The 13,949-nt window shown below is 46.9% G+C and overlaps 1 protein-coding gene across 1 annotated transcript in view; it reads right to left on the bottom strand.

The window, feature by feature from the left end:
* Positions 1-13,949, bottom strand: part of LOC147722522 (uncharacterized) — a 364,894-nt gene that overhangs the window by 12,115 nt on the left and 338,830 nt on the right. The window contains exon 6 of the mRNA XM_086965046.1: positions 448-571. Coding sequence (XP_086821172.1) covers positions 448-571 — 124 coding nt within the window. The remainder of the gene's footprint in view (positions 1-447; positions 572-13,949) is intronic.

Raw genomic sequence — 13,949 nt, 5'->3', positions numbered from 1 at the left:
CGGTTGGTCCGTAGGCTTCCTCTTCCTCGTTGCCCTTATGCAAGGCTTAAATGTCTATCCCAATCATTGCCCCCATCGCCAATCTCGTGTCATAGTTCCAGTCTGATATGCAGCACGTCTAATTCACTAAGACAGAAATAAATTTAAAGGCAATGTTTCTTAAAGGAAGTCACCAGGACACAGTTGTCTGCACAACATCGCATGGTAACTAAATGGACTGCGCAGCTTTGGGAATACCCGCATCCTCTAATGCGCTAATGCATTGAACGCGTTCAATTAACATGAAGTAGAATCAAGGGAGACCAGAAAAGAATATTAATAGGTCATTAAAATGCAACACTTCTGAGAATTCCAGCCTGCATTCTTCTGCAGTCTTTCACCCTGCCACAGTTGCCACGTGGGACAAAAGAAACTCGCACATTGCTAATCAGCGCGAGTCATACTCACCAGCCATATGAGCAAGCATGGCATTTGTAGGGCTTTTCACTGGTGTGGGTCCGGCAGTGCCTGCGCAGAGAGCTGGCGTCGATTGAGGCATATGAGCACATCTCACATCTGAAAGGCTTCTCGCCTGGGGAAACACACCACCAAAACCAAGATAACTTAGATTAAGACATGTTCAGAGAGGAACATACAGATCGTTACACATGGAGACACTCTTAGTCTCAGGAGCACAGTGCAAGCAAGCTTATTAGGACAAGTTAGGATGACCAAACCCGGAAATACGCAAAAGAAGAAACACCGAGCACTAAACAAAGGGCATAATGCAGGAGCGATACATTTCGAATTTCTGTTGGGTCACAAAGCCAACAAACCTATGATTTGAAACGAACTTAAATTCTGCCTATTATCACGATAATATATTTGAACAGGAAGTGAAATGGGCTATTGCTGTAATTCGAAATAGGCACCTTACTTACTTGAAACAAAAGAAGCCACAGCCCTCTTGGAGTATTCCATTTAGTTATGCAAGTGAGCCCCGGGACGTCCAGAGTCTGCCAGAACAGCATCCTGAAACTCTGCCACTGAGGGACCATAAAAGCAACAACACTTTGCCCCTCTGCGGGATACTGTTTGTATGTCAATACTATCGACATTGATTGATGTGATGTATGTAATTATTCAAAATGCCAATAAAAATGTTTATTAAAAAACAAACCACTTTGCCCCTCTCATTACTTCGACTCAGTCAAGCCATGCCATGGTGTGCTCTGCCACAAAAGTGATTGTGACTGAAATACAGTGTAGTTGTAGCAGCTGCTGGTGGGTTTAGGATCAGGAAAACAGGCAATCCAACCTCTGTGCGGATTCCCCAGCCAACTGTGGGCCCACCACTTTCCACATAGCAGCAACTTGTTGATCAAATCATTGAAGGCCTATGACAAGAGAATAATCTGTTAATCCACATAAGACGCAGAGAAGACCATTTTACCAAAGACCCTACTAAATTGGGATGTAATGGTCAATGGGCCAAAATTATTCTAGCAGGTGATGAAGTGAAGACCCTAGTCACAAGACTACCCTTTATGCAAATACATGTCCAATGGTTTCATCAAAGAGGAGATTTGCATGCAGGGTGATGAAGAATATGTAATAACTGAATTCCTGAGGCAGATGGACATTTTGTTGCCATAATGTCAAGAGTAGAACACAGTGGCATTTTGCTTTGCTTGGACCAAATGTAACAGTGAGAGTTGATGACTTTTTAGTTTTTTGTTTTTTTAATGCTTTTATAGCGCAAACGAATTCAGAAAAGGGAGTGGTGATGAACAGAGTGTCTGAATTAAGCAGACCACTCTTACCCAGTCCAAAGATCAGGGCTTGATCCATCACCGTTTTTTAGCTCACTGCACCATCCCAGCTCAGAACCTGGCTACATGCAAATTAGTCTGTCCCTGGCCCAGTGCATCATGGGAACAGGGCAAACCAGACTACCAAGCCAATTCTTATACTGGGAAGGAAACAAGCTTCCGGGGACCGGTTTCTGGCATTTCAGACGTCTTCGGCCCGGCTTGCTTGAATCCTGATGGTGTAATGAGCACGGGACTCACATCTGAGTATACCCTTCCACGCTTATGGTGGACAAATTGATTCAGAAAAGGGGGTGGTGATGAACAGAGTGTCTGAATTAAGCAGACCACTCTTACCCAGTCCAAAGATCAGGGCTTGATCCATCACCGTTTTTTAGCTCACTGCACCATCCCAGCTCAGAACCTGGCTACATGCAAATTAGTCTGTCCCTGGCCCAGTGCATCATGGGAACAGGGCAAACCAGACTACCAAGCCAATTCTTATACTGGGAAGGAAACAAGCTTCCGGGGACCGGTTTCTGGCATTTCAGCCGTCTTCGGCCCGGCTTGCTTGAATCCTGATGGTGCAATGAGCAAGGGACTCACATCTGAGTATACCCTTCCATGCTTATGGTGGACAAATTGATTCAGAAAAGGGGGTGGTGATGAACAGAGTGTCTGAATTAAGCAGACCACTCTTACCCAGTCCAAAGATCAGGGCTTGATCCATCACCGTTTTTTAGCTCACTGCACCATCCCAGCTCAGAACCTGGCTACATGCAAATGAGTCTGTCCCTGGCCCAGTGCATCATGGGAACAGGGCAGACCAGACTACCAAGCCAATTCTTATACTGGGAAGGAAACAAGCTTCCAGGGACCGGTTTCTGGCATTTCAGCCGTCTTCGGCCCGGCTTGCTTGAATCCTGATGGTGCAATGAGAAAGGGACTCACATCTGAGTATACCCTTCCACGCTTATGGTGGACAAATTGATTCAGAAAAGGGGGTGGTGATGAACAGAGTGTCTGAATTAAGCAGACCACTCTTACCCAGTCCAAAGATCAGGGCTTGATCCATCACTGTTTTTTAGCTCACTGCACCATCCCAGCTCAGAACCTGGCTACATGCAAATTAGTCTGTCCCTGGCCCAGTGCATCATGGGAACAGGGCAGACCAGACTACCAAGCTAACTTTTATACTGGGAAGGAAACAAGCTTCCGGGGACCGGTTTCTGGCATTTCAGCCGTCTTCGGCCCGGCTTGCTTGAATCCTGATGGTGCAATGAGCAAGGGACTCACATCTGAGTATACCCTTCCACGCTTATGGTGGACAAATTGATTCAGAAAAGGGGGTGGTGATGAACAGAGTGTCTGAATTAAGCAGACCACTCTTACCCAGTCCAAAGATCAGGGCTTGATCCATCACCGGTTTTTAGCTCACTGCACCATCCCAGCTCAGAACCTGTCTACATGCAAATTAGTCTGTCCCTGGCCCAGTGCATCATGGGAACAGGGCAGACCAGACTACCAAGCCAATTCTTATACTGGGAAGGAAACAAGCTTCCGGGGACCGGTTTCTGGCATTTCAGCCGTCTTCGGCCCGGCTTGCTTGAATCCTGATGGTGCAATGAGCAAGGGACTCACATCTGAGTATACCCTTCCACGCTAATGGTGGACAAATTGATTCAGAAAAGGGGGTGGTGATGAACAGAGTGCCTGAATTAAGCAGACCACTCTTACCCAGTCCAAAGATCAGGGCTTGATCCATCACCGTTTTTTAGCTCACTGCACCATCCCAGCTCAGAACCTGGCTACATGCAAATGAGTCTGTCCCTGGCCCAGTGCATCATGGGAACAGGGCAGACCAGACTACCAAGCCAATTCTTATACTGGGAAGGAAACAAGCTTCCGGGGACCGGTTTCTGGCATTTCAGCCGTCTTCGGCCCGGCTTGCTTGAATCCTGATGGTGCAATGAGAAAGGGACTCACATCTGAGTATACCCTTCCACGCTTATGGTGGACAAATTGATTCAGAAAAGGGGGTGGTGATGAACAGAGTGTCTTTATAGCGCGAACTAGACCTGAAGATTTCGGGACTCTTTACAGGAGCACCAGTTTCGTTACACAAGTACACATTCATTTGGAGATGGGGAACCAGGTTCGAGTCTCGGCGTCGGCTCAACATCCTGAGATTCTGGGCAAACCACGCAATCTTCCAGTGCCTATAAAAAATGATTAAGTCCTTGTGTAATGTAACTGGTGCTCATGTAAAGCGCTCCGATACCTTCGGTCCAGTTTGCGCTATAAAAAAACTGCAAAAAAAAATGTTAGGACAAAAGTCACATCTATGACCTCGAATCAGCATGGCTGAAACTCTTGGTGGGGTCTTAAAGATGAAGAATATCCCTCTGTAGGAGCAGATGCTGTAAGAGGGTTAAGTATAGAGTTGGATAAGTCCGCAAATTAATAGGGAGAGCCTGGTGTAGGAGCCATAATACGAGCACAGTCATCAACATAGTTTGCAAGTAAATTATGCAATAGACGTCATTTAAAACTATGATAAAAAATCGTGAAAATGTGAAAGATTGCCTCTTTAGTACATTAGAATGCATTGATGCATTGAGTGGCATTTATTAGGATTAAGAGTTTCTACAAATAAACTTAGAAACATTCATGAACACTCCCTGCTGTGACGACGATGCAATAAGTGAATAAAGCTGAAAGCTACTTGTCACGTGTACTATATATGTGGGCTATGTTGTTATTATAGGTGGAGGAACAATATAGTACATTAAAACATAAAATACAGATCTTTATACAGAAAAACAGCGTTGAATCGAGGTTTTTTGCGGTGCTCTCAAATGTGAACATAAAGGAAGAGGCGCAGAGAAATAAGGTTATTCCCTTGCGCCACTCAATATGTTCAAACTGGGAAGCCAGAATTGATCCCAGGTTTCGTAGATTCCCATTGTACAATTCAGACAAGAGATGGGTATCACTTTCACGGTCCCATTTTAAACCAGAGGTTAATCTTTAATTCTTTGAGGAGCTACATCTGTGCACTGTGTTACATAAATCCATGTACTACATGTTAAATTAAGTTGACAGAAGAAGATTACTAAATTAATGGAAGGCAGGCTGCTCTATTTTGACCTGCTTCTCCTGAATTAACAAAGATATGAATTTCAGGAGAGGCTCAACACCTTCAATGAAGACAATTATGTAGCGATCACCCTAGGCAGAACGGCAGGTTGCTGCAGACAGCGTCATGTAAGACGTCTCAGGAAAAACTACCAGTCCCAGAAGGCCAAGCGACGCCGGGATCAGGCAAAATGGGAAGATCTTATTTAAGCTCCACCCCTTGATCAAAACGGGGCTTGTCAATCCTGTTCCTGGTTCGTTCCCTGTGTGTTAGTACATCTAGAGTTCTGCCGTGGAGATTCTTGTTCAAGCAATTTCCTTCTTTATGTCCATACCCGTCACGACGACGAAGTGCCTGCGAGGCCAGTGATCAAACACCCGTCACGACGACGAAGTGCCTGCGAGGCCAGTGATCACACACCCGTCACGACGACGAAGCGCCTGCGAGGCCAGTGATCAAACACCCGCCGCGACGACGAAGTGCCAGCGAGGTCAGATCGCGGAGACCCAGCGCATCCCTGTGAGTTAAACAGAACCGCGCTTGTTGTACAGATCGAGGAGAGCGGGCTCGCTCTCTTCCGTTACCTTTGTGTTTCTTCTAGTTATCCGTTTAACCCTAGTGGGAGATTGCAGATTGCATTGTTCCTTTTTTGTATCGTTGGAATCCTTGGATATCAGGCGGCATTGCGCCTGCAGAGCCGTTGCTGCGAGTTCACCACCCAAAAGGAGTATTTTGGGTTCTTCTAGCAGTACCTTGTCCAGAATATTATTGGGGAAAGTCTCTTCCGTGAGTGATCCTGGAGCCGAGAGTGAGTTAACTCTTCGCAACCTGTTGACAGCTACAAAGACTTCCATAGAAGCGGTAGCCTTCATCCACGGAGTCTCCATTCTTACCAGTGGTAAGTCCCGGAACACGGGGGAAGTGGGGCTGTTCAAAACAGGACAGAGTCACATTATTCTCTCTCTCTCTCTTCTCACCCACCTCCAGGGAGGTCTTCCCAGTAAAGCCGCTGACATAGAGATTGAACTGAAGAGATTAGAGAAACCCACATTCCCCCACCTTGTCATTTTCCCCTTGCGGCCTCCGGCTGTGCGTGCTCTAACAGCGGTGTCTGTCCCATTGTTGGGTGACGTGCAGTGGGAGGTGGCAAGGACAGTCATCCCATCGTTCCTGCTGGGCATTGCATTAAGGTTAGTGGCGCATGCGAGTTCTTGCGCTGCTTTCAATCATTACAGATTGACAAGCCCAAGAACACTAACCAGCCCGGACGATGGATACCAATGCCGTCCTTACCTCTTTGTTGGAGAGTTTCACGGAGTTACAAACCGAGGTCCAAACATCTCGTGCCGAGAATCAAGCATTATATAAAGAAGTGGCAGACTTGCGCAGAGATATGTCGGATCTCGCCCAGAAGGAGTCGAGCCCTAAACCTTTGATTCGGCCTGCAACCCTGCCCCCACCTCAGTCATTTCAACCTGGAGGAGCATTTGCAGCCCCTTCCACACCCACAGAGGCCGCCCCTACGGTGCACATTTTACAGACCCATGGCATCCCTCTCGCTCCTCCTGAAAGGTTTTTCGGAGACCCCCGTAAGTTCGAGACCTTCCTAAACCAATGTCGCCTACATTTCCTCTGTAAACCCCAGATCTTCCAAGATGAATCATCCAAGACAGCCTTCGTAATGTCCTACATGGGAGGAAACGCTTCCAGCTGGACCATTCCCTTATTGGAGAGAAATGATCCTGTGTTACACAATTTTGCCGACTTCTGTCTTGAATTACGGAAACTGTTTGACAGAAAGTCCCACATGCTGTCATTAGATCGGGAGTTAATGACCTTACGCCAAGGATCACAGGATCTCCTATCCTACATCACCACCTTTAATCGTCTCATAGTAGAGACTGACTGGCCAGCACAGAAACGTATCTCCCTGTTCTATCAGGGCCTTCGGGGGGAATTGAAGGATGTGTTAGCACAGGTGGTGCAGCTGCCGACGACATGTGAAGAGCTTATTGATTTAACCGTACAACTGGACCACCGTTTGTTGGAACGGAGAGGGGATCGGAGCAGAGGGGACGCCCGGTATTCATATCCTCTGTTCAGACCTTGACAAACAGGTGAAGAAAAAACCAAGCCCCAAGAAGGGCCAGAACCCATGCAAATTGGAGGGATTCGGGGCCCCCTTACTAAGGAAGAAAAGGACCGGAGAAGACGACTTAAATTATGTATGTATTGTGGCAAAAGCGGACATTTTATTAATGAATGTCGAGCTCGGGCTTCTACATCCGGTAAGACCACCTTTCCTAGAGTCCAGGCCACCGCGAGGATGGAAGAGCCGTCGGAAAACTGATGGTCTTGGATCAGAAGGAGACCACTTATCCAAGACTCCTGTCCCCTCCGGTCTCTCCTTATGTAGCGAACACCCTTCACCCTGCGGTTGCGCACATGAATATCAATGTGTCTTTACGGGTGATAAATCGGAAACCTTTTCAGGTAGATGCCTTGTTGGATTCGGGGGCCACAGGGAACTATATTGATCAAGCCTATGCATTGCAAATGGGTATCCCTTGCGAGATGAAAACAACGCCCGAGACGGTCAAGGCAGTAGACGGATCAGTCCTGTCATCAGGACCTGTAACTCAACATACCCTGGCATTGTTAATGGAATACGGAGCCAACCATTACGAATACATCCAATTCGACCTGATTGACGCACCTCAATTCCGGCTCATTCTAGGAATGCCTTGGCTTACCCTACATGACCCCTCAGTATGCTGGTCGACTCGTACGGTAAGGATGACGTCCACATACTGTCACGAACATTGTCAAAACCCGGACCTTCTCCTTAGTTCCTTCGAACCCTCGCCTGCTTCTTGCATAGCTGGGGCCTGCTCCGTTGACAAGTTTTGCTGTGCCACGGTCTTACCCTCTGAGTACCATGAATTCGCTTCCTTGTTTGACAAGAAAAAAGCTACTCATTTGCCTCCACATAGGGCATATGATTGCCGTGTGGACCTCGTTCCAGGGGCAGATCTCCCCTGCAGCAGAGTATATGCCTTAACCGAAAAGGAGACACAGTACTTAAAAACCTATATCGACGACAACTTGGCCACTGGGTTCATCAGACATTCCACTTCCCCCGTGTCCTCTCCTATGTTTTTCATTCCCAAGAAGGATTGCGAAGAGTTGCGTCCATGCATCGATTATCGAGCTATCAACAGGGTGACAATTAAAAATCGTTATCCTTTGCCCTTGATTCCTGTTTTAATGGACCAGCTTAAGGGAGCTCAGTACTTCACCAAACTTGACCTTCGGGGTGCCTACCATCTGGTGCGAGTAAAAACCGGGGATGAGTGGAAAACGGCATTTAGAACCAAATTCGGCCTATATGAATATAGAGTAATGCCGTTTGGACTATGCAACGCCCCTGCCGCCTTCCAATTTTTTATGGATGAGGTGTTGCGGGGGTGTTTGGAGACCTTTTGCATAGTCTACATCGATGACATTCTGGTTTACTCTGCCACTCTCCCAGAGCACATCACCCATGTCAAGGAGGTATTGGAAAGGCTTCAACGCAACTCTTTATATGCAAAGTTAGAGAAATGCCTTTTCCATGTCCGACAAGTGGCGTTTCTGGGCTATGTGATTGATGCTCAAGGATTTCAGATGGACATGAAAAAGGTTGAGGCTATTCTCACTTGGAAAACACCACAGAATGTCAAATCCGTTCAGAGCTTTCTTGGCTTTGCCAATTATTACCGGCGCTTTGTTCAGGATTTTTCCAAAATAATACATCCGATCACAGCTCTGTTGCGGAAAAACGTTTTGTTCCAATGGGGGGAAGAAGCAGACAAGGCTTTTCAAACCCTCAAGGAGAAGTTCACGCAAGCTCCTATCCTTCGGCATCCAGACCCACAGCTGCCTTTCATTCTCGAAACGGATGCCTCCCAATATGCGCTAGGTGGAATACTGTCACAACGCCACCCTACCACCGGGCAGCTTCATCCAGTGGCGTTCTATTCAACGAAACTCACACCTTGTGAAATAAACTATACCATCACTGACAAGGAGCTCCTGGCCATTAAAAGAGCATGTGAGGAGTGGAGACATTACCTCCTGGGGGCCGTGCATACCGTGGAAATCATTACGGATCACCGCAATCTTCTGTTTTTAAAAACAGCAAAGGCCTTGACACCTCGGCAGTTGAGGTGGACCCTTTTCTTCTATGACTTCGACTTTGTTATCCGTTATAGACCTGGAACGCGGAATGGCAAGGCAGATGCTCTCTCTCGATTGGGGGAGGAAGAGACCGTGCGACCAGTGGAAACCCCTTCCATCCTCCAAGGTATTGAGAACGCCGAGGCATCCATTGCCTTGATCACCTCTGATGACTTCTTGGAGGACGTCAAAATAGCCCTCACTGATCTTGACATCCCCACATGGGTCCTTGAAGAGCCAGATCATCGTTGTGAAAAGGAACAATTGGCGTATCATCACCATGCATTATACATTCCTCGACTTGAGTTGCAAAAGACAGTGATGGAATGGGCCCATGACTCAGTATTGGGAGGACACATGGGTGAGTACAAAACGATCGCTAACGTGGAACGCTCCTTTTGGTGGCCCAGTCTCCGAAAGGATGTGAAGGATTATGTAAAGAACTGTGCGGTTTGTGCGCAAGGAAAATCTAGCCATGCTAAACCAACAGGATTGTTGCACCCCTTACCTATTCCGCCCAAACCCTGGCATACCTTGTCCATGGATTTTATAGTAGAAATGCCTCCCTGTGAGAAACAAACCGTCGTTTTAGTGGTGGTCGATCATCTCACCAAAATGGGACACTTCATCTCCCTACCCGGTTTGCCTACCTCCGGAGAGTTAGCGAAGGTATTTTTGCAGAACATCGTACGTTTACATGGACTACCAAGTGTAGTGATAACAGATCGAGGTTCACAATTCACCTCCCATTTCTGGAAAGCTCTTTGTAACACCCTGCAGATAGACGCACGCCTATCTTCCAGTTATCATCCGCAAACGGATGGTAAGACAGAGCGGTTGAACCAAACCCTAGAACAATATCTTCGCTGTTTCACCCTACAAAACACCACTGATTGGACCACTCTTCTATGGTTGGCGGAATTCGCATACAACAATGCGGTACACTCTACCTTGGGATGTTCTCCTTTCTTCTGTCTGCACGGATACCATCCGAACATGCTACCCTTTGAGTGGCCGGTTCATTCCCTCGTACCCGCTATTCAGGAACACCATGCTCATCTTCGAGCGATCTTGATAGAGGCAAGGACCAGTTTGAAAACGGCTCAGAATGCCCAGAAAACATTTGCAGACAAACGAAGGTCTCAGGAACCCGAGTATAAGGTGGGCGACAAGGTTTGGCTCTCTACTCGTAACCTGCACTTGAAAGGTGCGAAGAACAAATTGAAACCCAAATATGTCGGTCCGTATGGTATCTGTGAGGTGATCAACACTGTGGCCATGAAACTCTCTTTGCCTGTGTCTTGGTCCATACATCCAGTCTTCCATGTATCACTTCTACGGCCTTGTCTACCTAGTGTCCGGTTGCCAGGGCGCCCTGGCCCTGTGGAAGTGGAAGGGCAAGAAGAGTATGAAGTAGGAGCCATCTTGGACTCCCGTGTAGTACGGGGTCGGGTTCAGTATCTAGTTGAATGGAAAGGCTACGGCCCCGAAGATCGCTCCTGGGAACCTACGGATCACTTACATTGTCCCGATTTGGTGGCCCTTTTTCACGAACGTTACCCTGGGAAGCCAGGACGACCGCCGGGACGGCAGTCCTCGAGAGGGGGTTCTGTAGCGATCACCCTAGGCAGAACGGCAGGTTGCTGCAGACAGCGTCATGTAAGACGTCTCAGGAAAAACTACCAGTCCCAGAAGGCCAAGCGACGCCGGGATCAGGCAAAATGGGAAGATCTTATTTAAGCTCCATCCTGTTCCTGGTTCGTTCCCTGTGTGTTAGTACATCTAGAGTTCTGCCGTGGAGATTCTTGTTCAAGCAATTTCCTTCTTTATGTCCATACCCGTCACGACGACGAAGTGCCTGCGAGGCCAGTGATCAAACACCCGTCACGACGACGAAGTGCCTGCGAGGCCAGTGATCAAACACCCGTCACGACGACGAAGCGCCTGCGAGGCCAGTGATCAAACACCCGCCGCGACGACGAAGTGCCAGCGAGGTCAGATCGCGGAGACCCAGCGCATCCCTGTGAGTTAAACAGAACCGCGCTTGTTGTACAGATCGAGGAGAGCGGGCTCGCTCTCTTCCGTTACCTTTGTGTTTCTTCTAGTTATCCGTTTAACCCTAGTGGGAGATTGCAGATTGCATTGTTCCTTTTTTGTATCGTTGGAATCCTTGGATATCAGGCGGCATTGTGCCTGCAGAGCCGTTGCTGCGAGTTCACCACCCAAAAGGAGTATTTTGGGTTCTTCTAGCAGTACCTTGTCCAGAATATTATTGGGGAAAGTCTCTTCCGTGAGTGATCCTGGAGCCGAGAGTGAGTTAACTCTTCGCAACCTGTTGACAGCTACAAAGACTTCCATAGAAGCGGTAGCCTTCATCCACGGAGTCTCCATTCTTACCAGTGGTAAGTCCCGGAACACGGGGGAAGTGGGGCTGTTCAAAACAGGACAGAGTCACATTATTCTCTCTCTCTCTCTTCTCACCCACCTCCAGGGAGGTCTTCCCAGTAAAGCCGCTGACATAGAGATTGAACTGAAGAGATTAGAGAAACCCACATTCCTCCACCTTGTCATTTTCCCCTTGCGGCCTCCGGCTGTGCGTGCTCTAACAGCGGTGTCTGTCCCATTGTTGGGTGACGTGCAGTGGGAGGTGGCAAGGACAGTCATCCCATCGTTCCTGCTGGGCATTGCATTAAGGTTAGTGGCGCATGCGAGTTCTTGCGCTGCTTTCAAACATTACAAATTACAAGCATTAGCAAAGCAAAGATCTAAGAGATCCCACAGAAGTGACATGACACAAGTGAACTGTATTGCTTAGCTGCAGACACATTTTCACACTGTCCCACACCATGTGGCCTTTTTGCATTTTTCATTACTTCCTGGAGCATCGGCAATATTTCAGATGAGCCGACATTCAAGACCCTGCTGAGTGCTGTGAAAGTGTTTAGAGTAAAATCATTAGCACAACACCCCTGCCCAAGCACTTTCAAAGTATATTTCACGGTGTTCATGCTCAGCCCATCTACAATGGAAAGACAACGCAGCGCTGGTCAGCACCTCCTCTGCAGCAAGAGTGGAGGGGGGAGGCAGCGGAAGAGGCGGATTGAGGAGAGAGGGAAGGCAGCAGAAGCCATTCAAAGGCTCCGCTCGTTTTTGACTCCAGGGTCCAAGGCGTCTATCTCAAGCCTTCAGTTGATCATCCATCTCTACTATAGAAAGATATAAGATCCTCAGATCAATGCTGGTCTATCCCTGAGAATACAAATGGAAAGGTGCACCCGGAAAGAGATTGCAGTCCGTAGAAATCCAATAAATGTTGCAAGATATCGGTTTTGGTCTTTCTTTACTTTATATCCATTTGCGTAATAGTCTTGTTTGTATAACAGACTTTCAGCCACAAAGAACATCCATCCAACGCGTTTCGTTCAAAAGCACATTTTTCTCAACTTCATCAGGGCTCATATAAGTTGAGTTCAAGAAGCTGAATCCCTTTTTGATGTTGAGTCTTCATAGTTTTGTTTGGTAGAGGTAAAGTTCTACAGAGTTATATCGCTCATGTTTGTTGCTAGTATTATATCCAAGTGAGCCTTCACAAGGCCACCCATTGATGAGGTATTAAAGATTGATATCCCCAAAACTGATACCTTAATAAGTGGACCAATGCATTCCCTCTGAGGAAGTTTGAAAGAGCAGCAGGCCTGCTACAAACAGGCCATTTCACGTAAATCGAAGTGTTCCAGAAAATATATTGCATGTCATTCGCAGGGGCGTAACACAGGCCTCTGCAGTGCAGGGGGACCCCAAACACTTTAGAAGGGCTTCATTCCGTCTAAGACCAATTAGCGTCTCTGAGGTATGGGAGTCTCAGGGTCCCTCTTCACATTCTACAAGGAGGCCCCATCATTTTAGGTTATGGCACTGGTCATTCGCTAACAAACTTCCTTTTTGAAAAGTTTTACAACAAACATATCAATATAGAATTATTAGTTTGATCAAATATTTTATCTACAGATAAGGTGAGCTCCAATATGGTTTTGCTATTACTAGTTTCAATATGACCTGTAATCATTCTATTATAATGAGTGTTTTAGTACAGAGCAGAGACAGGTTTTGGTACATTTAATGACCTTGGAAAAACGCCGAAGTGCCCTAGTAGAGTTGGCCTTTTTAACACCTTCTATCTTACTGAGTACATGCAGACATCTTGACATGTACTATAGACACTCAAACCACCTCACACATTTCATTGTCATATTCCAAAGAAGGAGAACCGAAATCTGAAATTTACTAGGAAATAGGTTTTCTTTGAGTTTGGTCACTTGCAGTGGTTATGGAAGCCTGGCATTTTTTTTCCCTGAAATGGCTTGTGACTAGCTTGAAATCATGATACAAAAAGGTAATTTGAGAGCAGCCTTGAGAATTAGGAGGCTTTGAGTCTAGCCTGGGAAAGGGAATTGGACTGGAACCTAGGTATGTTTTCGTAAGTGGTGCTGTCACTCCTCCCCAACACCGAAGACGTAGTAACAGTGACAAAATTGAAAAACTAGCGGGCACAAAAAAGCTTGTAAGGTGCTAATTTTTCCAGATTATATGCCAATATGAGTGCCCGTTTGGTACCAGGTCCTTCTTATGTCTGTGTAGATAGATCAAGTTCAGGGACTGAAAATGGACAGGGCTGTTAAAGATTTTATTCAAATATTGGATACAGTTTCAATAGAGAACATAAGATGCCCCATGAAAAAAAACACAAATATTGCACAAGTTAAGATAACAGCATACATGGCCAACATACCCGATTCAGGTGG

This window comes from Lissotriton vulgaris, chromosome 4_1, assembly GCF_964263255.1.
Source record: "Lissotriton vulgaris chromosome 4_1, aLisVul1.2, whole genome shotgun sequence".
In the NCBI taxonomy this organism is placed as follows: Eukaryota; Metazoa; Chordata; class Amphibia; order Caudata; family Salamandridae; genus Lissotriton; species Lissotriton vulgaris.
The sequence above is the reverse complement of the archived record's forward strand: the minus strand, read 5'-3'. Positions and strand labels throughout refer to the sequence as shown.